The sequence below is a fragment of the Cyanistes caeruleus genome, chromosome 5 (genome assembly GCF_971803275.1).
Source record: "Cyanistes caeruleus chromosome 5, bCyaCae1.hap1.1, whole genome shotgun sequence".
Lineage (NCBI taxonomy): Eukaryota > Metazoa > Chordata > Aves > Passeriformes > Paridae > Cyanistes > Cyanistes caeruleus.
The window spans coordinates 59,072,091-59,096,989 of NC_141705.1; the positions used below are offsets into that span (position 1 = coordinate 59,072,091).

Here is a 24,899-nt window from a genome sequence, read left to right on the forward strand (position 1 = left end):
TGCTCTCACAGGAGTGGGGTGATTTTTTGTTGGATTTTTATGGTTGGCTTTTGTTTGTCTTGATCTGTGGGTTTTTCTGAATTCTTTGTAATGGCAAGACAAGTGTAAAATGCCTCTAAATGAAAAAAATTGCTACTCAAAAGCACATCTTAGGGGTCTGCCTTTCAGAGATGAGGGAAAAGCCTGAAAAATCTGAAAGCTTTGCTCAACTGGAACCAGTTGATTCTTACACTCACCAAACTGGTGGCTTGCTCATGGATCATCAACCAGCAGGATTGCAATAAAAATCAACTCCTACCACTTTTGAACATTTTCTTCTTCCCATGACTGTTGTATGTTCACAAAGGCCATTTTTTAAAAGCCTTGACTATTATATGCCCATGGTCACACATCCAAGGTATGTGAGGATACTGTCATCCTACTTTCAAAGAAATCTCAGGAGCCCTGTAAATAGTTCTCACTTTCAACTTGTTATCTTAGACAAGTCTCCCTTCCCCCCTTCCTTCCCACCTTTCTCTTCAAGCATTTCTCAGGCGGGTGAAATAATACATAGATGTTTTTATTTGAGAGGTAATTTGTAAGAATTAGGAAAAAGTGCGGGAGTCATCTGGCTTTTTTCAAAAAGTAATCAAGAACCACGGGTCAAGACTTCTTAGTAGGAATTTCAACCGTGTAAGTGTTTTTCTAGTGTGAGTATCTTCTATTTAAGTTATTTGAGTAGGTCTTTTTTCCCCCTCTCTTAAAAAGCCTTTGGCTAAATCATACTGCATTGCACCAAAATAAACTGCCTTTGACAGCTTTGGGCCTAAGACTGTCATAGTCAAGGAAAGGAAGACGGAAGTCTTTAAGATTGGAGAATATTAGAATTAAAAGCAGAATTATACTCTCAAGTGCAGCACACTTTTAAAGAAAAATTAATTTTATTAGTTGCTGTGAAAATGGCTATTTTGTTCTCCTTTCATACTGACAATACCTAAGCACCTACATAAGTAACATTACGATGTTTAAGATAAGACCTCCCATATATTTTATTTTCAAATTCTCATAGGGTGGCTTTAACAGCAGAATATAGAGTTTATAATCAAGAAAAAACTGGCAAGTTCTACATGCTTTAAAACTGCCTTTGACATGATATAGTTCAGGTTCCCAACAGACAGAAGAACAAATTTAAGAGGAAGAGTGTGCCTTTATCATGCTGAAATAGTGATATTTTGTCTCCCTGCATGGTGCCTGATGGCCTGGAAAGCAATATATCGTTTTTACAAACCTTTGGTGTGCTACACATCTTGATGCAATAGTTCAGATTATCTTTCGAACGAGAAACTAAGCCCATATGTGAAGAGCCTGCTGTGTTAATGAACTCGATTTGCTTTTTCCACCTTAAACTCACAAGAGTTCCACAGCAAACTGTGACAAGACAAGAGAAGCGCTGCTAGATGGCAGGGGTTTCTTAGGCTTCTTGCTTTAATGTACTTACCAGGGAGGCTGTGCCACTTGTTCACAGCAAAGAGCCTGTTTGCAGTGACCGTGATCACAGCAGGAGTAGTCAGGCCAGGCTGGGTGTTGGCAGCCACGTGAGTGACCGGGGAGTTGGACGGGAACTTCAGGACCATGATAACATCCTGTTGGGCTTGCTCTGTGAACATCAAGGGGCTCTGCAGGAGGAGATACTGTTGAGTGCACACAACAAGAACCCAAATACATGGGAAAAGAGAACACAGGGAGGAGAAGAGACAGGACAAGAAAAGGAAGATTGAATTAAAACCCACGAGATCCGATAGAAGCTGCAGCAGAAAAGCAAATGCAATAACAGTGGACAGGCTTGTGGAAATAACCATTTTAGGGAGAAAACCCTGCATGTATCCTATTAATCTGAGGGCTTTGTTGAACATTGGGTGTCTGTATACGGACTTTGCTACAGATCACAGCAGATTAAACTAAAAGTTTTCAATCGTCTATCTCTGCCAAAATAATTCTCCTTCGTATCTGCAGAGATAGTATGTCAAGTAAAGCAATGCCAAACCAGGAGGGAAACACAAAAAAAAAGCGAGCAAAAGAAATTCCTGCTCCCAGAGATTGTCTCAAATTGCATTAAATTGGCAGACTGTAATTCTTTACAAGCCAGATGAGAACATGAAAGCACATTAATATAAACAGATAAACACATACACTAGATATATGTTCTGTATATATTTCTGGTGTACAAAAATAAGTTTTATGAATGCAAAGTAGAAGACTTAACTGCAAATGTGTTTGAAAGGACAAGCATAATTAAATGCAGTTGTAAAGAATACGAAGTGGACGTGATTACAGACACTATCCTGCATTGTTTCCAGAAATGCTAAAGGGAGGGAATAAACACAGACTCTCATTTTTCAACATAATTTTTTAGGTTTCAGTTTTCTTCAGTTTAGTAAGCTGAAAAGTTTAATAACTTTTTAAACTAAGTTCTCTAAGAATTCTGCAAACATCAAAACAAAATATTGAGAACCTTAGATCTAGATATGAAGCATGAAGAGAAAAAGCAACACCTAATGGGTTTATGACTGTGTGGTGCATCTGAAAAAAAGAGAACCCCATTGAAATGCAGAGGTACAATCATCCTGGTCACCAGTAGCCACATTACTCAAGTATTTGTAATTTTCTAACCAAATTAGAATACTAATGAAGTGTCCTTGGCTACTCTCCACCTGCAATATTTCATTACATATATGTGTATGTAAGTGCATACATTTAATGTATATTTATACAGAACTAATAAAAAATTAAATAAATTTGCATTTTTATTATCACTCCTTTTTAAAAAGTTATTAAGAGTACTTAGAAAAACATATTGCTCTATGAATTCCTATTTACAGTCTTTGCATAAAGGTGTAAATAAAAGCAACTAATAAGCTACCCAGACACCCTTCTGAGCAAGTGGCTAAAAGCCAATCAATATTATGAGTTAATCCTCCCTGGATGCTCATTCAATTAAAGGTGTCAGTAATGCCTCATCTGATGTGGCCTCAATTAAATCCAGCTATCTGATGGTTGAAAACACAAGGGGATACAGCAACAGCAGCAAAACCAGACAAATAGGCAGCCTTCATGTGACTGCTAATTACTACACCTGGTGTATATTACGGCTTGTGCACTTAACACAGCACGTGGTAACTTCCAATTCAGCTGTATTCATGCACACATGCACACAAAAACAAAACTCAGTAAATAATGCAACCAGAAATAATTCAAAATTATGACAGCAGAAATATCCTTACTGTATTTCAGCTCCAGGAATACTTTTAAAACCACTTAATATAGTGCTATTATGAAAACATATATTAATATCCACAAAACCAGCAAGTGAAGAACTAAGGGCTTTTTTTCTGGGTGTACCCCAGACCAAAAAAACACAGGAGTTAGAAACAGCTAGCTTCTTAGATTTTAACTTCTTCTATTACATGCTAAATCTTTGGTAACTCAGCATCATGAAAAACACTATGCTAAAACCACACAAACTGCTTCCTGGTATCAAATTTATTTATATAACAATGGTTCTGACTAACACATCAATAATCAACTTCTTGAGTTGCTCCTCTTCCTGAAACAAATCCCTTTAAATTAGAGCAAGTTCTCAGTGATGGCACCATGACAGACAGACACACATATGGCAAGTGGCTGCACAAGGGGAGTGCCTGGGCTCCCCAACATCCCTGTTAGCAGGGCTCTCCTGAAACACACACACAAGTCCCTGCAGTGTCTGCTGGCCTGGGACCTGGGCATGGAGCACAGGCAGCTGAGCAGCTCTCAGGTACAACATGTGAAGCATTTGAGAAAGGCCAGTAGCTCAGTTTATCAAGGAAGTTTACACTTCAGTTTAAACTCCTGCATCACAAGGTTTGCAAGCTGCTTTGGAAATATTTGACGTTTCTGTGTAATCTTTTAAAACCTTCTGCACTTCAGATATGTTTTAAAAATAATAACTTTAGTTTGCTTGAGTAGGACATATTTTCTTCTTGCATGTCCTCTAAGACATGTCTTTTTTCTTTTACAATGCAGTGTAAAATGTCCATTCTAAAAACAATGGAATGCAACCTTTTGAAAACCTTGGGAATTAGCAGACCATTTGCTCCACTTGTCAGAATATCACTTAACATCCTTAGTTCTGGACCTATGACAACACAAATGATATTTTAAAACCAAGGACTGCACACAACATGATATGAAAAGCAATCAGTAATAAAATAATAGTTTGTATAATAAAATTATATTAGACACAAGTAGAGGTAAAAGGGAAAGCATGTTAATGCTCACTGCCTGGATTTTATCACCCTAGCTTTACTGCAAAACACATTTAGTCACATTCTTTGCTATGTAAGTTTCAGCTCATGAATTCCTAGTAATCCTGGTTTTAGGGGAAAGCCTATGCCTGGGGGAAAAGACAAGGAAGTTCCACCTCCTAAATCCATGCTTCTTGGGGAATCTGCCAAAGATTAACAAAATTGTCTCCATGATGACTGGCTCTCACCTGTACAGGTATGGCATTAACAAAATCAACTGATGAAGTGTTCTTAGATTACACTGACAAAAAAAAAAGCACCTACACTAGAAATCAATGCAATCTTTTCAGCAATAAATAAAAAAAAATAGTTAATCACTGCATACAACTTCTACCAAGTTGTAACTCATCTGCTGGTTTTAATAACATAATTCCACAACCACATGAAAGCAAAGTGAAAGTGTCCAGTTCTGCAAAGGGAAGATGGCAAAGGAAGTGAGCACAATGGCAGGTCACAAGGAGTTAACATGGCACTTACCACCTGCATGGCAGAACTTCTTGGAGGATGTGGTTCTATGAGCAGTTGGGAAGGGGTCTGTCCAAAACTTCGTATTTGAGCTTCCACAGCCTGGAAAAGGCACAGGCAGGTTTGCATGTTAAGAGGTGCTAATTACAGGCAATAGAACCATAACTGTCACCTGAAAATGTCATTCCACACTTCTGGCTTGTTTCATGTTGAAAATCAACCCCGTGTGTTCACTGTGGAGCTAAGTGCTTGGCACTGGTACTAAGAATGAGGTAATCATTTTAGTACTGTGGATGCTATTTCCATGAGAAACTCTGCAAAACCTCATCCTGCTCAATGATATTAAACAGAAACAAGCTATTATAATCAGAAACCCTCTTTATTGGCTCAGTTTTTCCTTTCTAACACTGGCTTATCCTGTTTGTATCATAACTCAAAACCAAAAGTTAACTTTTAAAAAGTTTCTGTAGGTATTAAGTATTGTATGTTAAACTCCATTGCTTCATTTCACAGCAGTAACTACAAGGAAAGCAAAACTGAGCTTTTATTCTTACTTCCAGATTTATTCAAGAAGAGCAGTGTTAGGATGCATTAAACTACCAACAGCAAAACTATAGGAGAACATGAAGGCATAATACTAGGGGTTTTTAAAAGTTTCTCTGTATCTTCAGCAACACGCTTTAGTACTTTCTTCATAGGAAATACATGAAAATATTATGTCTGGTGATTACTTAAAAATAATTATGGTGAAACCTGTGAACTTATACACCTTACACAGGCATGTCCAGCTAGTTTTCCATGCTGCCACCTCTTGGCCCACTGGTTTAAAGATAACATCAAGCAGCCAAAATTCAACAAGTTACTTCTTTTCAGGTTGGGTCCCTGAACCATTCACAGAAACAGACCCATAATACAGAGAATTACAAATCATTCAGCTTAGTTTATATCTCTTTCATTGTAAGCTAAACTAATCACCTTGCTTTTGCAGTGGGCTAGTAGGCTGCACATGGGCTGATGCCTCAGGTATTTTCCTCTAATTCTTCTCTTTCACAGTTCAACATTCCTCAATGCTCCTTACACTTGCATTCCCTGTTCTATTTTAGCCACTCCTTATAATTTTTGAGACAATGGAATAACATTTATGCTAACCTTATTCTTACAAACAACTGTTTTTATATAACCATTAGACCATTATTAGGGTGTTCTCCTGTTACAGAAACAACAAAGTCAAAACTAGACTGCATCTGAGACCTTAAAATAATTATCCTCTTGATAGTAAACATGCCATCTAAAACACTTGACCTTATTATATTTGGCAGGGCTTTTGAAACATCTAAACTCACCAAAGCAAGAGTTGAAATTAGTTAGATTCTAACACTCTTGCCCACTCTGGGAAGCTCCATAATCTTCAAAGAACTGGTGAATAAGTAAGTTATCAAAAAGCTGGCTGAAATGTGACATACACACAGTGTGATGCAGTGAGCATTTTTTGAGAAACAGCAGTATCAGACTCATGAAACACCAAAGCTCAGAAAGACCATGTCAGTCTCCTTCCTGCTGATGAGACATGCTACATTAAAATTCAAATCTGGGCACAGAAGCACTGAGGTCAATAATGAGTTTTAGATTTCTTAATTTCCTTGTATTTTGACTTATGATCAATACAAAACTTTCATTCTCAAATGCTCATGTTCAGCATTTAAATAAAGTCAGATTTTTTATCTCAACCTTGAAATCTGGTATGTCTTTTAATTCCCAATGCTACCTCTGGAAACTATACACTCTTACATAGTGCCAATAGTGATGGAAAATGAAACACAAGATATCATGCATTGATGCACAGTATTTCAAATACATTCATCATTACAAGAGCCCAAACAGATGTAGAACAAGTATAAAATACTCTACTCAACCCAACTCAATCAAGGGGCACTGTTTCCACATAGCATCTGTCAGACCTGGTGAAGCTGCTGACCAATGAGACAATGATTTTGCTAAACCCTGACTCAGAGGATCACAATTTCTCCATTTTCAGTCTTAACAGAAAATTTCTACATCACTGTTTATTATCTTGCTTGAATTCATGATTTACAGTTCCAGCACAAGCAAGTCCTCTAGACTCATTAGGTTCTAGCTTAGCTAGTTGTTCTAAAAAATATGAGAGCCTGCAGCTCTAGGACTGCTAGAGCCCCCAACACAGTATTTCCCTTTTAGATAACAGAACTGGGAAAAATCTATATTCATATCATGCTATACCACAGGTAACAAGGTTTTATAAACCATCAGATCTGTACACAGAACATAAAAACACAGATACTGGTATGTGTACATTGTCTTTACTGTTGTCTTTAGTAATCCAAAAGAAATTTGAAGAGCTGCTGGGTAAAGGGAACCACATTTGGACAAATATGTCTAGACATAGTGGCTAGACTTCAGAAAAAAATCTTCTGCATTCCTTCTGGTTACAAAAAAAAAAAAAAAAAAAAAAAAAAAAGTAAAGGTTTCTTTTTTTAGCTTCCACATTTTGTAATAATGACCAAGAGAGTGTACTAGCAAACCCAAATGGTTCCTTCCTTTTCCCAGATTGTATTCAAAGTCAATCCAGATGTCAACTCCACATTCAAGGTCTCAGTCAGAAAGATCACATACAGAAGGATGCAAGATGACCTCCCTCTGTCACCAGAAATGTGATGGTGGAGCAGGAATCAATCCCCATTCTCTCAATTTATGTAACAGAAAGAGCCACCAGATGCCACTCAGACTTTTGTTCAACCTGTCAAAGAAAATCAGGTAGGACCAGGGAGTCTTTTTCTCAGAGATATAATTAGTATCTCCTTTGAAGAAAAGAACCTACCACTCACCTGAGAAAATACAGTAAAATGCCCATTAGTCAGAAAGTCATTCTCCACTTCCCTTCCAGTGAATTCTAGCCTAGCCTGTAACTGAGCTTTCTCGAAAAGAAGTTATTACCAGCATCAGTCAGTATTACAAAGAGACAGACAGCTCCTCCAGCAGTAGAGGAAGGGCACATGTTCTCACACTGCTGGGGTCCTCTGGAGCACACAGCCATTTAGATGACTGTAGGTAGAAATGTTTGGGAAATATGCACAAGCGGTTTCACATCTATTAAGAGCACCATAAAACTGGTAAGGCAAAACCTTTGTTCAAAAGATATTTTTAGCTTGACAAATTCTTATCACTGAAAGCAAGATGTGTGCCACAAAGTAAAACATAGTATCATACCACATTTTATTTCACTGTTCTCAAATACCTCAATAAAACTGGCTTTTTCCTATTAATCATCTACAAACCCAAAATTTTGGTAAGGCCAGAATCATTCCAGATGCTACAAGAAGTAATAAAATGAAACAAGGTAAGCAGCCCTTCACAGTAATTCACACAGTATGCATCTCTAACATATATAACATTATATTTCAAATTTTAATTAATTTAAAAGCATGAAAGCCATAAGCAAATTTTTTAAGATAACATTTATCTGATTTTACCCATTCCTAAAAAGCCTCCTAGGTCATCTCCTCTTCTCTTGGGATGTGGGAAGGGGAAAAGGGGAATAGGGAAGAAAATTAGAAGAAGGAAAGTAAAGGATTTGAAAACTTGGCTTAGCTACAATGTAGTTCCTGGCCACTGTTTAGTATGGCTATTTTCAGTCTCTGAACTTACCCTCTCATCTAACTGTGAAGAAAGTTAATTCAACAGTATGCAGTACCCACCAAATACGGCTGTAAATTTTTTGGGAAGGAGGGTGATGGGGAGGTTGAACATATGGATGCAGTTAAGGTAAAAACAGATGTTTGTTACTTTTCTTTGCAGCAACACTCAGAAACTAAGTCAAAATTGCTTTTTTTCATGTTTATGTCTGAAAGAACTATAAAATTAAATATGAGGGAGGGTGGGTGGAGGGGGAACTGCAGTGAGTGTCACAGAGAAAGAATGAAACGGTCTCCAGTTTTGAACTCAAATCCTCAAATGAAGGCCCACAACTGTTTAAAAGCAATACATACACTGTTTAACTCCAGATTTAAAGACCTTTAAAGGGACTAGCTCAAAGTTGCATTTATCATGCCTCTTCAGACACAAAACACCAAACTATCTGAGGAGTCCAGGGGCACAGCACACCCATGTCAAAATGCATGCCTTGGTCTGAGGATACAAGAAGTTACAATCTCCCCATTTGCTACAAAGGGGCTGCTCTCAGTTCCTTTATTGATCTGCACCGAAGTATTCTCAGTTACTTCCCAAATCTCTATGATTTAGTTGCCAAACATTTGAAACCCCAGGTGAAATAAAAACATGCATTTTAATACATATTCTTTCAGCACACATGTCAGGGACAGAAAACATTTTGGGTTCATCCTCCATTTTTCCACCTAGTATTTATGTCCAGAAAATTACAGCCCTTGCAAAAGTAATTACTTTGGCTCTCTGCCGCTCCTACCTCACTTTTCAATATTCAAAAAGGTTTACACACATGTTCCTCCGTGATTTCTATTGGCTTGGGTGATATGCAATTATGGTTACTTGCCTTTGCCTTCCTTCCACCCAGATGTTGCTTTAGAGCATCAGAGAACACAGACTGTTTGACAGGCTTCCCCTCAGACAGGGAAGTTGAATGGCTCAGCGGCCAACCAAGGAGCTCCTTTCCCCACAGGACAGTGATTAAAATCAAGCTCCAGTAACAAGTGATCAGAAAACCCACTCTGACCAGAGAGAGACACTTACACCCCTACAGGAATATTCTTACTTAAATTCCTCAACGACAGCAGGAACACAGATAACACTAGCCAGAGAGCAAGCACAATTCATAACAATAGATAAAATTGCTGAAAAGAAGCAGAAGATTATGAAGAGAAGCTCTTTGTAGCACCATCTCCCTCGTTCCCTAACAATCCCCATTAGATCAAGATTGAGAAAAATGGACAAAATGCTTTTCTGACACAGGCAATGTATATGCTGGCTGACTGTACACCTGCCCTGGGGATATTGCACTACACTTGACCCAAGGAAAAAATACAGCACTCAAATGTTAGTATCATAAATTCACACACTCCTATTTGCTATTTTAAAAATAAAATGAGCAGTCTAGTTTCTTCATGTCAAACCAGAAAATTATTTTTCTTGTTCTGACTTGACAAATCAAACATTTTATACTGAACCATATTTTGTTTTCTCAGTGCACCATTCACTTGACATACCGATTTAAGAAAACTGTCCTGTTAGCTTTGAAATCTTAACAAATAGCAGGGAAGAGAAGGGAGCAGACAAAAGGCTAAGGGAAAAGACACTACAAAACCAAGAGTTACCTATTGTTCTCTAGGTATCATTACACCTGACTGCAAAATGTTTGTGATGCACCCTCTGCTAATCAAGCGGAATGCAGAAGGCCCAGTTGCTGCCTACTAATGCAGGTACAGCTCCAAGCTCAGCACCTCAGGGTTATGGCTCCAGAGCTGAAGTGTGGGCAGAAACACTGTCAGCAGTCCACAGAGGAGGGCCTTATTAGAGCACACAAGCAACTTGGGATGGAGCAAAAAGCGTACAACCTTTGCCTGCTGCTGTGTGCTAGCGAGGTCTGTAACAAAACTGTGAGCCTCGTTACACAAAAAACCAACAGATACACAGAAAAATTAAAGTCATCAAATAGAAACTAAGCATTTTTTTTCTTTCTTCTTTATACCTTCCTTGCAAGAAATACATCTGCTGCATAATATATTTCTTTTGTTCTTAACACCCACCAGTTTCACCTCCTTCTGCCTGCTGAAAACACCAGAGTTGTCTGGAGATTGGTCACTGGTCTAACCATTTGTTTATAAAATCCAAACTACTACAGATATATGGAGGGGAGGGGGTCACTCTAAGCAGGATTACATTTTTTTCCTCAAGCTGTTTGAAAGTCAATATATGAATAATACATTATTCTGGTCACATCAGAAGACTGGAGAAAGGAGACTAGTATAGGATGCCTTCCACCACATCTTCACAAATAAAAATACTAACCCTTCTCTTAAACTTCATTAAAGAATTTTCTATGAGAAAAAAAGAAAAAAACAAAGTCTTTTTGTCCAGACAAATCAGTGTGACAGTTACATGGCACTCATTAAAGTAAAAGAGGAAGTAATCACAGTTTGTGAGAATACAAATAGAAACCCCTCAGGGCCGTGCAAGTTGCTCCAATCTGAATATATACATTCCAGGCATATTAAACAGAGGCACAGCCCAGCCTGGCTGCAATCTCTAGCTCACGCAGCTATCCGTCTACTGCAGCGTAATCCCAGCTGCCAATCTGAAAGAAACCAGTTAGTCAGAGCAGACACAACCAACAGAAACAAATGTCACTCAATAATGTTCAGAGGCACTGGGTTCATGGATAATTTCAAACAGTATCTCTGTCTGGAGCACTGATGTGCTCATTCAAAACACCTAAATCTTTGGCTACTGGAAAGGAGCAGATAAAAAACACTAGAACTACAAAAACAGGTCTGGTAGTACTTCAAAGAGACTGACAAAATAAAAAGGGAAAAGAGTCTAAAAAGAGAGTTAAGATCAATTTAAGGACCTGCAAATAAAACTGGATTCAGTACAAGAAAAAGCCTAAGCAGCTCTGGGATTAGTTTTTTAAAATACAACAGTTTCTGTTTCATTTGAGCACCACAACCAAAATTGCTTCTCATCTCTCTTTTCTGTAGCAGCTGAAGATTTCAAGAGAGCAACTCACAGCTTTCATTTAAAATCAATAATTATCACAGAGAAAGTAGTGGCACTGCAATGCACAATACCTTCAAATTTCAATTTCTGGCATTATTCATTTGCTCCTTTAAATAGCTAAACAACCACAAATTTTCTTATATAAAACCTTTTCTTCTGGAATAAAGCAATCAATTCCAATCTGTTAACATTCCACAGAATTTCCTAAACTTTGATGTAATCTCTATTTATTAAATAAAAAAAAGTTTAATTAAAATAAAACATTTCAATCTGAAGGAAGTTAATACACAGATGTAAAAGTCAAAAATATAGTGGTCTTTAAACTGAGTTCTGTGATCACCTTTCAGAATCTGTAAAAATTGTGAAAAATAAACAACCTGAAATAACCTTTTGTTAAGCTATGAAATACATTTATTTAAACTGTCAAAACTGCTACCTGCAAGACCAAACTTGCAGTTTCAAACTATGGGTGCAACACCATCTCAGAGTTTTCTGCTGCAACAAATGAACATTGTTAGTATTTAATAGAATGTAGCATTTAACTGAGAGTTGACTTTCAGATATTGCTCAAGGAAAACACCTCTGGCATGAGCACAAGCTTTCTCATTCAAGCAGCAGCTATTTATTAAGTATAACTAATAACTAAAACAACAAATTTTGGTAAGTAAATACCACACACATCTACGGCTACAGTGGGAACACTGATGCCTGGGTTAGACACCCTGTGCTGCAATGAGCACACAGAATGAAAACATTCCAAACAAAAATGTTTAGTTTCCCAATTATTGTGAAAGTCAATACAGATACCATTTGGACAGCATAAAGAGGCTGCAAATAATCAAAGCATGTTGATGACACAAAAAAGTCCTTTTCACTTCCACACTGCTTTCAAGACTAAATGATTTGGTGTGTAACTGTAACTTTCTACTACTCTTTCTTATTTAATGCTGGCCAACAAATATGTCAGCTAATACTGAACAGCCAGGCACAAATGGAAATGTAAGGAGTCCAGGGGATCTCAAGATCTCTCTGGCTCTGATAGATCCACAAGACAGGACAAGCAAGAAGAGGTGAGGGAACTGACTGCACTGAAAATTTCTATCCCTTGAATTTCAATAAAAGGCTGAGGGAAAAAACCACTCAGAGCTGAAGAACTAATTCACATGAGTTACCTTCTTCCAAAGAATTTTACTACTTCCAGACAGTTTTTTGAATCCTTATACATGAAGCATCTCTGTCCTAACTTAATTAACTCTAAAATATCCCTCCTTTTCCTGTAGGATAGAGAAGCAGAAGCAGCAGGTAAAATTGCAATCTACCCTGTAATGAAGAATTTTTAAAAGAGAACAACAAGGTCAAATATTTTTCTGGATGAGAACACAGCTGAATACTTTTCACGTCCGTTTGCAAGTATTGTGGTAAATACGTAAGTTAAGACAAAGGGCAATAAATCCCCATTCATCACATCAAACTCCAGGCTGAATGGAATCAAAGGAGTGCCACACCTCCCAGATATCACTGTAAGCACTTGCTTATGCTTATTTTGCTCATTTACTCCAACACCACAAGCAGGTCACAGTGTGAGCAGAGATGTGAGAACTAATAGGTAACTGATATAAACTGGTGTCAGGAGCAGTGCTCCTGGTATTTAATGCTCCTTTCACCAGAAAGAAATACTGCATTCTTTTGTGGGAGAGACCTGATGCCCAGACAAGCTGATTTCATTGAGCAGTGGTACCTGCCCCCACAGGAGGCCCTGCCTCTGTTACACACTCCTGCTGTGGGTACCACCCAAGGAAAAGACCAAGGCATGAGCTTGGATGCATTGTCAAATCTACATCTCTTTAGCCATTAAATCACTTCCTTTAAATTCAGCCTTCTTAATTCCAGTTCCATATAAGGGTATTTTAACACAGATTTGCAATTAAAATGAGACCAGTGTTAAACATTTATTTGGCTTTTCCCACTGTTCCTGTGCTGTACAACCCCAAACATGCCATCTGTGCAGCACACTTCCAGCCAGAGATAATTCAAAGATAGTTTCTATGGTACTTTGAATGTTGCCTGCATGGATTTGTTACTTACCGAATACAACACATGGAAATTTACTGCCCTGTGACAGTTATTTTATAACCATTTTATCCTACATTTTAAAACTCATCACAGCCACAACAAAGACTGTTGCCCAGCCTGCTAAATCCAGACTGATCGTTTTCCCAACTATTTAGTAAATGTTAACTATGTTATAAATACAAATTATGTTTATACTCTGTGAAAGATTCACTGTTGTCAGGGTCCTCCAGCTGAGTTAGAGCTGAAATATGCTATTAACTCCCACCATGACCAGAGCTAAAGGAGAGGCCAAAATGCTTTCTCTGGGATATCAGATCTGCTGCTGCTGTCATGAAGCTGGGGTCATGTAAACTAAGCATCCTTGTAACTTCTTTTGGGCATAGAAGTCTTTCAAACTGTAAACACTTAAGAATAAGTCTTAAGTCTCATAAGAGATAGACATAAGATGTATAAAACTACTCAAAGATATTAATCTTGAACAACATTTAAAAGCTATTATCCACAAAATAATTTATCCCATATGCCTTAAAATTGAAAATAAAAGAATTATCCTTTATATATACATATATATATAATCAGAAGTGGCACATTCGAGTAACAAGCCAAATACTACGTCAAAGCTGATTCTTCATAATTTTTGAAACTCCTCAGTTCATATGGAAATGAAATACCATCAATAGAAAGAAAAGTGCCAAAAGAATGGAGAAAGCTTGCTTCCTAATGTTAAACAGACCACCTTCATGTAACAAAAAGACACTTTCTCTTCAAAAGAAGTACAAAACAACAGAACCATCTAAGGCTAAAAGGAAATCACTCGATGCTAATAATTTAATGGAGCTTATTTTTATGTTTTTAGAGCTATTATTGTTAATTTAAAAATTATTAGTCTCCCTTAATTGCTGACTTCAAAGATCATATGAGATGGCTTTGTTTTGTTTTGATTTTTTAAAAGTGGCTTTTTGATAAGCATGGTAAAAAATTCAGAATGCTTCCTGAAGGGTAGAGAAGTACAAATTCTATATACAAATACAATTTGAACTTCCTGTACAAATCAAGGATGCATTCTCCAAATAATATTCTGTCTTCCTGCTACTAACTTTCTGTTCTTTGTCTTTATCCAGTGTTTACACTTACTACATAGAGATATCAGTGGAGAAATGAACTTTTAAGTAGTAACTGAGGGCAGCCCTCATTCACAATCATCTTTTGTTATGCTAAGCCAGAGACAAGAGGAATTTCTATTCTTCTGACCAACACTAATGAAATACCCACCAATCAGTCCTAGATACAAATTATTTTGTATGGATTGTGCTTCAGCTCTTAACCAGTTACTTGCCTGAATGACTTAGATCTAATTCTACTTTCCCCCCCCACCCTCCATTCTTGGACAGCCATGGCAAAAAGAAAGCAGAATTTTTGATAAGAGGGTGCTGTGAATTCTCTCCAGAACAGCTGGATGACATTTGTCTGTGCTAAATGACTTCTTGCCCCTTCCATCCAGGCAAAAAAAGAGAGCCCTTCCACAGCAGATCTTGTGATTGGGAGTTCCACAGATCAAAACGTGGTCCTCAAGAGCAAGTCAACATAAGGCAGTGACACAGCAGAGCTCTGCTGGGAAATGCAGCGTTTTCCACCAGAAAGATATTTACTGCTTGCCCAGGGAAGAGCAACTTCCCTCTGCAGCTGTCACCTCCTTCAGCAAGTCACACAAGGAGCAGAGTCAATGGCAGCACTACCAAAATGTTTGGCAGGGAGGAGGAGGAGGAAGGAGTGGTGTCTGCAGGATAAGCAGTGCACCGATATGACAGCAGGGATACTGGATCTCTTGCCTTACTTCTCCAGGCTGCAGTTCCCTTCCCCCACTGGCTGTGACTCAAACCCTCCTCTCTCGATCTACTCCCCTCCCCCTGAGATTTGCCTTTGAATTATGCAAGCTTTGCACTCCCCAGGGTTTATCTGCCAAAAGGTAGCATGTGGCCCATGGTTTGCATTTTAGTTTAAAATTTTCTATTATGGCAGTCAGATCCTTTCAAAATACTTTACTTCCTTTATTCCCATAGGCAGAAAGAATGTCAGGAAAAAATTGTTCACAGTGGTATAAGAGGATGTAAAAGTTCTACGTTTTCAGTTAGAAAAAAAAAAGAATGCTGGAATATGGTTTTAATCAAGTAGTTTTCCTTCCTAGACGAGTACTTCCTTCTTGTAATATATATAACCTGACTGCATATAAAAATAAAGGTGCCAGTTGGAGCCATTTAGGAGACCTAAGGAAATTCTGCATTAACCTACACCCCTCCACTCCTCAGTGCCTTCCACCACTGTTCTGTGTGTGGCCTCTTTGATGAGTTAGGTCACCAATACCCACGCATATATCTGTGGAGATACCTCAGAAACACATGCATCATAGGCCTCTCATTGCTGATGTGGTCCAGGCTCAGCACTATCTGGGTGGGGAAATGGCCACAGTTTAAGCACTTGCTATTATTTCCATATGACACCTAAAAGCCTCAATAACTTGCAGCTCTCAGAATATACAGGAGCTTCTCTTTGGTTTAGGTTTGCAAATAAAAATACTTTTTGTGCTACAACTGTAGCAGGCAGTATCTAATAAAAAGACACTAAGTCTGAGGTGCCATGTCTGCCTAAAAATACTCTTAATTGTCCACATCAGAAATTCATTTGGGCGCTGACCAGGAATTTGGTGGGGAAAAGAGGAGATATTTTCTGGCAAGCTGACTGAAAGAGAAAAAATGAATGCTGATTGAAGCTGCTTGGCAGCACAGAATGTTAGCACAGGTCCTCAGGGAGAAGGATCAGCAAGCAGAAAGAAGGTGAGGCCGTCAAAGTTGCATGATAAATTAATTTAGCACATAGATATAGAATGATTATGCATATAGAAATAAACAGATTTTTCATTACTTTCATCTCTACACCTATGTAAAACCAGAGTAAGTCATTACTGATGATGAGAGTCATTAAATTTCTCGATCTGGAGAGAAATACTGGAGTATTGCATCAGAGTTGATCACATATGTCATTTAAAATTACATACATGCATTTAGATAATAACAAATATGCTTTACAAAATACATATAAATGGCAAGGCATACCTAACTAAACAGGAGACCTTTCACTGTTTTAGTGGCATGCTTAAAAGTCCTAAATTAAAATATTCCATTAGGCCAATCCTTCAAGCAACTCAGAACAAAAGTGTTATAAGACACCATTCATTCTGCTGCCTGCATTCATCAGTGTGTATTTTTGACACCGTGAGTAGTGTTTCGAAATTCTGCTGCTGCTAAGCTACTCCACTGTTTAGAACTCAACAACAACTGCAATTCTCCCTCTCCTGTTTTCATTTTTAGTCACTTCAGACAGCACAGAACAACTCAAAAATAAGAAACATTGTAGCAAAGTACAATAAAAAAATGTGACAAATTCAAAATATTTGGTAACAAAGTGAATTCCTCTCTGAGATGATCCACGCTTCCAAACATTTGTAACTTCACTGGTCCTAATTTTTTTTCAAGTAAAACAAATCACAATAAATGTGATAGAAGAATTTTTCGAGAAAAAAATAAACCTACACAAAAATTTTGTGTGGAGACTGTTACTTTCACTAGTGTTACTTCAATTATTAGTTTCATAAATAAAGGTTCAATGATGGTTCATTTAATAACAAAATTTAAAACAAATTCCACACAATAACCAGCCAACATTTCAGCTCACACTTTAACCAAACACTTCAAAAGTCTAATAAATACTCCTAAAAGGTAAGGATAATTCCTTGCCAATGCCGAGTGAGCAAACACTATCAGTGAAGTGGAAACGTGTCTCAGTGAACATCTACTAAATGACTCTTGGTTCAAAAACTTTTCCAAATCCAGATGATGACATTGTAAGTCATGTGTCTCAGTATCCCTTTCCTTAGCTTGATTAAGGGTATCTAAGTGCAACACATGTATTCTTGATTTAAACAGACTAAGATGCAGTTTGCATACTGATTTTAAGCCATGTAATGACAACACTGAGCCATCACTGATATTAAGCCAGTGCTTGTGTCCCCTCTAACTAAAACAGTTGAAAACATTCATATTGCTTTGTATTCATGGACTCAGAATAACAAAGTGCTGTTTACATTTATTCTATAATTAATGTACTTGGAGATAAACTTGCTACCAATATACTGTCTGAAGAGAGGATATGAAATCATTCAAAAATCTGTTCTCCTCACCCCACTCTGCCCTGCCCTTTTTTAAATAGCTGTTTAGGTGGAGGAGGAGGAACCTTTAAACCCACAATATTCTGTGAGATACTTTGGCAAACAGATTTACTGAATGATTCTGAATCTGAGTAAAGTTACTGATCTTTCCAATGCTGAAATATTTACTTTTGCATCTGAAAAATACAGGCCAAATTATCTTAACTTGATAGCAAACCAAATTAAAATATCAGAGGCTACATAACCCCGATGTTTGATGCTTGCTACATATGCGAGACTGCACTTGAAGAGAACTGCTAAAAGTGCAAGAGTAAATTCGGAAGCACAAGCCAAATCAAGGTTGCTCATGTCACTAAGATCCAGTATTAAGGAACAGTATCAAGGAAAAATGACTGAACTCAGCAGCTGAAGTAATCCTTGAACATTTCTTTTTATATTAGCATCCAGCTTGGGCTGAAATCCAGGTGGCACAAAGTTTAAGAACAACTTGCATACTTGATCTATTAATTCTGCATGCTGTGACAACTGGTTCAGGCACCTTGCATTTGACTGGCCCGTGGCCAAGCCACAAGAAAACACAAAGAAATTAAACATTCACCAGAAGTCTTGAATAATGTGAAGCCTTTACAGTTTCAACTCCGCAGTGGTTAACGAAGACTTTTCTGTATTTCTAAAGTACAAACTTACCTCTCTCAGTACAGAATCCGTTATTGAACTTAAATTAACAGCTCCTTCGTAAGTCAAATAGTAGAATACATTCAGGGACCTAACAGCCTCCGGTCCTTGTTGTTTGTAGCCAAAAATAAGATCAATCCACTGGTGAAGCTGGCAGGAAACAAACTCACTTTCTAATGCCTGTGAAAAAAAACCACACAAAAAACACAAACTTGAGTTTGCCAGATGGTTATCCTTTGGTAGTAGTAGGAGCATTTTTGTTTTATAGCATGCAAAATTATCTTAACAAGTCTAAATACAGAATTGATAAGGGTATTTTAGATATTCTATAGAAAAAAAAGGTAGGCCTTGTGATAAATGCCAGAGTCTCATGCCCTATTTCCCACTGACTGGGAGATGTCTCTTTTTAAACTGTAATAGTGGAAATATGAAAAAAAAAAAAAAAACCATAAAAAAATAAAATCAAAAGCAGCAAGTGGAAAGCATTTGTGCATTTACACACAGCCAAGCTATGTTTCTATGCACTCCCAAGACGAAATTGTGTTTTCCTGTGTGATCTGCATGCTGAATAACAACAGCAGGATTATCTGATTCTGACAGCCAGAGAGAAGATTGATAGAATTTGGGAAACAGGACTAACTAACCAGGCATGTTAGGGTAAAAAAATTTAAAAGGCTGGAAATATCAAACTGCCACCACTGTCATGCGGTTCTTGTGTACAAACTTATACAGAAACCATACAGAAGTACTATGCTGAATGATTCAGCTATTTTTCTGAAGATGTTATCCAGTTACAACCCAATCCCTAAGACAGAAGCATCCAAAAAACACTACATTAAAAGGTAACCGAAAACTCATTGTCATCTAAAGAGTTAATTCATGTAGATTAAATCACGATCAGGATTTGTTTTTTCTGTTTTATACAGAGGATTCAATGTATTTCTGATTTGAATTACCAAATGAAAAAACAAACAAATATTCTCTTCATCTACCAAAATGAATGGCATTTTCCTTGCAAAGGAAATTCCTAATTTTGAGCAGAGGAAGTTGAAATTAATCTGAAAACCAAGGAAATCACTCTGCAATTTGCACACAAAAATGATGGGTTTGTTTCATTAACCGATGCCTGAAAACAACATTTAAATTGACACATAAAACCAGCAATTGTCTTAATTTGTGCGGTGCACTCCACACAAAAGCCCTAAATATGTTCAAATTAGAGCAAGCTGCTTGATTGTCACTGCAGTCTCATGTCATATTAATGCATGACAAACATTAAACCATACACTTAAATGGCAATTTATATCATTTAAATGTTTACTGCCACACCAGATCATCACTCATTTAAATGTGACTTTCTGACAGCTAATTTCAGTTAATTTTCCTCGATTCACTTAATTAGAACTTTCAATCAAGAAAAGACCTGTACATATCTTAGACATCATATCATTCTTTTTTTATTATTACTTTTATTAGGATACTGAATTGCTGAAAGCATTCTTTAAAATGAATCACCACACAGTACAGTATCTGTTTGGATGATCACACAGCAATACCTTACAACATATAAGCTTAGACAGGACATTTTTTTTCTTTTTAATTTAAAACACACCCAATATTTAGACACAGACACACAATTAAAACTATAAAAAAACACAAGCAGGCCAATTAAAAATTAATGATTTCAAAATTGTTTAATAAGATAAAACCAGTCAGGAGTCTCATGAGTGTCCATAATACTGCAATGTGCAGCCATAAAATTCTACAGGGCTCAGCAAATGACAATGCTAAGAATTGATTTTCATGCTATCTCACTTTAAAAAAAATACCCTGGAACATACTTACTGTTATCATTATAACTATTTAATGCCAAGAAAACGAGAATGTTAGGAACTTGAGAATTTTTTATAGATACATACATAAAGATTCAGCATGTGTTAAAATTGTTCATGTTCTCCTTTTCTACAGAAGCTAGGTTTTTAATGAGTCATATTAACCTCACAAAGCATTTGGACCTGAAGAACTAAAGGAGTATCAGCACAAGCTCCTTAGATTAATACCTCTATAAATGTGTTGGCTTTTTTTTTTTCCTTTAGAAAGCAAAACTAAAATGCTTTGCCTTCTCAGGGAATGGTTGGGAGCCATCCTGATCTTACTTCTCTTTTTCAAATTTGAAGTTATTTTACTTTTGAAAATTGTACAGATTTTACAGCAGATTTTTTTTTTCCTTTATTAAGCCATTTAAAAATCTTCTTAGCTGACAAATCCCAAGTGAAAGGGATAACTGAAAACCAGCTACAGTCAGCATCAGGACCTCAAAGGACAGACCAAACAAATTCAAAGGCCAAGTAAGCTTGCCTGGTATTTCAGGTTCACAGTTAAGCTCTTGGTTAGAGGAAAGTGCTTATGCTATGACATAATCAATGGGGGAACAATAACTAACAGCTTGTATAATGACTAAAGAACAGATTCCAAGGAAAACAAGACCATGTGCCGGATAAGGGTGATGCACTTGGCAGCCACACTGGTATATTTAAATATGGGTCCTCCTTAAAAAAGCATCTGAGAAATAAAGATGTTGCCATTTGCAGACCTATTTGGTTAGAAAAAAGAAGCGGGTTTGCCTTGTTTGTTGTTTTTAAGCATTGCTGTTAGCATTTACCTCTTGCAAACCTAAACCAAGCCTATCGATGGTTCAGCATTTAGATTACTTCAGCCTCACATTCATTTAGGACAGGCAGTGCTCGTTAAGGCTCGAGTTAAACCCAGCACACAGCCATGGGATATGAACATCCTTCCATGCTGCTCCTGGAGCAAACCAAGGAACTGCCAGCTCCCTAAGGGCAGAGTGAGCACATTGCTCACCCTGTCCTCTGAGGGAAACGTGTACAGCAAGGAAACCCCAAAAATGCCCAGCATACACAGCAATATCCAATCTCATTGAGTTACTGTAAAACAAATCAGGGACTAATGTTCAATTGTTAATGGATCAAACAAGCCCATGGAAAGGCAGCCACATGAAGCCACACACAGATTGTCAGTTCTGTCCACAGGGGACTCATATTAACTTTGACAAACTGTCTTGGGGCTGATACCTGTTTCTTTAATGAGATCTATTAGGCAGAGACTAAAACACTTGAGATATGCTAAAAAGTACAGTATACAGATGTCAAACACAAACACCTATTAGTAACTTTAATTTCTCTATTCCCAAGGAAGGAATATTTCAGACACATCAACAAATAGAAGCTTTGATCTAACTAGGAAATTTTACTTTATTCATAAATATTTTTATGAATGCACAATCTGATGTCACTAAATATGTGCAATCAAAACTATCTTATCGTGAACAACTCTGAAGTTCAATACTTCATTAGCATCTTTTTCTGTCCTGTTCTCTGAAAGGATTGAACAGAGAATAATTTACTGCTGGCAACCAGAGACTAACATCAGTCTAATACTAATTATTTGGTAGAACAGGGATGGAGCAACAAAAAATACAGAACAACAGGGATGGAACAAAAAAAAATATAAAACTAGCAGGCAGGGAATGATTTTTCCTTTTTCCAGTATAGATTCTCTAAAGATTTATCATGATATATTTTCCCAAACAATATTATCCCTTTGGAATCAAGATTTGTATCTTTGAAGTGACTACTACAGCTTTTGCCCTCTACTTTTATTTCTGCTTTACATTTTATGCAGTGACATACAGCATATAAAGTAATGTCTATTAAAAATGATTATATACCATGCTTGAGTTTGGGATGCTCCAACACTGAAATTAGATTAAAGGTTTAACTGCATTTTTTTCATCAGCACAGATATATATTCATAGTCAAGCTATTCAGAAATAAATGACAGACTTACTCAGACTTACTTGCCTTATTCCTATGCTGATTAAAGCAAAGTAATTTTGAAGCACAGCATAAAGCATATGTGCAACTCTTACTTGAATGACAGAAAAGGAGTCCGACCCATACAAAATGTGGTTTATGAAATGCTAAAATGAAAGGAGAAACTTTGATGTGAAACCAAAACTGCTGGTACATGAGTAATCTTTCCTATTTATTCAATTAAAAAAACAAAAACAAACAACAGCAACCAAACCAACACACCTAGGAATACACCTCACCAGCAAGAAATAAATCTCAAGTAAAAAAAAAAAAAAAAAAAAAGCCTTTTACCTTTAATGGACTAAACATTTAAATTTTTCTCTTGAAGAATTTTCTCTGAAACGCTTAAAATGGATTCCCTTATGATCCACTTAAAAAATATTTATGTATGAAGAGAAAAGCATGAATTAGAATTTCACACATTTTTTAGCACAACCACAACTTTCAGGTGAAAAATACTCTTCTTGGACATGACAAAACACCCACAGAACTGCAGAAGCAGGTAAGTACTTTAAACTAAATACGTGTTCTGGCTTGAAAATACATGTGTGCACATCCATTCAAAAGAAAACCCCAAACCCACAAAACTAAACAACTAGAATGATGTTTGCAACGTTCAGGCTTTCAGACACAAGTTGGTAATGCTGCCTTAACATTGATATATGACCTTTGTAAGTTACAATGAAGAAGGCTGGTTTTTTCAGCCTAATTAGAACTGTTTCAAATTTTCCTGCTAAATATATGATAGAAAAGTCCTTTCAACTTTTTTTTTTATTCTAGAGTTTCTTTTCACATCAACCTTGTTCCAATCAAAATATGTTTTGAATTAAATTATTTTGATTCAATATGGGGATCACATTTCACTTCTAAGATTTAAAGTTCGAAAAGGAAAAGTTTAGGCTGTTCAAACAAAGCAAACGCAGCCACTTTGCGGAAAGCTATTCACATTTACCAAGACTGACAAATTGTTTGTGTGCACCATTAGGTCTAGTTTCTGCAATAGTTGCCAGATTTCCTGTCCTCCTAATAACATATTAACTCTTCGAGTGCTGGCTTTATCTTTAGAGGTTTCTCAGTAACCTCCAGGATTTAAAAAGTAAACTGCCAAACGCGCTTTCACCAGCAACACTGTTTGGTCAGAGGGGTAGACATCTGAGAATAAAGATATAAAGTTATTAGAAAGATACAGAATTCAGGCCTGCCTTGAAGATATCAGAAGGAAGAGGATAGCAAATGTACTGAGTAGAAAACTCCATGTTCTGCATGAAGTAACACAAATTTCAAATGGATGAAAGGGACATCAAAACCATTTACATGATTGGTGGTTTTTTACTTGGTAAGTAACTATTTCAAGAAAAAGCATTTGGTTTTACTTACTGTATTTTACAAATTGTTTTAAGCATGAAATACTTAAGAAACTGAGCATTACTTACAGAAAAAAATTAAAATAAGTATTTAATTATTCCTTTGTGTGTACTCCAGAAACACACTGCCAATTCTTCATTACTGTTGTAACAAAAGTGGGTATTTTACTTTATTTCTCTACTTGGTTAGTGATACCAGGACAAAGTACTCTGGAAAATACTGTCCTAACAATGCATTTAACTCAGATGATTTACAGAGGACAACTGATCTCATAGAAAAAAAAAAAGGTATCAGCAATTTGAGAAGCTCAGACACAGGAGATCTCTAGAAGATTAACTTCCCCTCCTCTGTTCCTTTGTCTCTGTATTTAACATAAAGCTATTGACAGAAAAGAAAATTTGCGTTAATAGTGTAACTTACTGAAATTTTGTGGCAAGGTATATTCTGCATGAGCAGCATGTAAACAAAGAAAAATATTTTGCAGTGCAATGATTCAAATTCCTATCTGAATTAATGTCATTATTACCAAATAAAAGTAACATGTTTAGCCAAAAATCTTAAGCACTTTTTTATCTTGTGGTCATTTCTGTATTGAGTCTACAACAGTAATTTTGTAGTTTAAATAAAAAAGTCAGACAGGTGGTACACATTTTATAAAATGAAAACTGCATTTCCTTTTATATTTGGCTTTATTCTCAACTGAAAGTCTATTATTAGGTGCCAGAAATAAAATATTTCAGTGAATATGAAAACTTGCACTGGAGTATTTGTAGCTACTCTTTCCAGCAAGAGCAGTGATCATCTTTAAAATATTTCTCAGTAACTCCTTGATAACCTGTAAATTTGAGAGAAATATTTTAAGACAGAACTGCTACAATCTTCTATGAGCAGTTTATGGACAGAACAAATGACGCATTTTTATTCTTAAGTTTCAAAGTTCACCTGAGGTGTTGCCTTGCTTCAGCTGTTCATAAATTCATGGTTGTTACAATGCTAACTTCCCTCCCAAAAAACAAAACTGAGCAAAACCTGTGTCAGCCAACTGGCTCAAACAGTAAATAGGTGCTTTCCAAAAGGCATCCCAAGAACGGCCCTCTTCCAACTGGCTGGTTTCTTCACACCAAGAGGTAGAAAAGGTACAGAATTGGTAGGAACAAA

At 36.9% G+C, this 24,899-nt stretch overlaps 1 protein-coding gene across 5 annotated transcripts in view; it reads right to left on the reverse strand.

The window, feature by feature from the left end:
- The window catches only part of LRBA (LPS responsive beige-like anchor protein), a 367,479-nt gene that overhangs the window by 35,647 nt on the left and 306,933 nt on the right, over window positions 1-24,899 (reverse strand). For 3 of the 5 annotated variants that reach the window (XM_086889593.1, XM_086889592.1, XM_086889596.1), the window contains 3 exons: window positions 18,493-18,660; window positions 4,800-4,889; window positions 1,478-1,670 (listed from right to left, as the gene is read on the reverse strand). In XM_086889593.1, coding sequence (XP_086745719.1) covers window positions 1,478-1,670; window positions 4,800-4,889; window positions 18,493-18,660 — 451 coding nt within the window. The remainder of the gene's footprint in view (window positions 1-1,477; window positions 1,671-4,799; window positions 4,890-18,492; window positions 18,661-24,899) is intronic. The other 2 variants (XM_086889595.1, XM_086889594.1) reach the window with 1 other exon arrangement.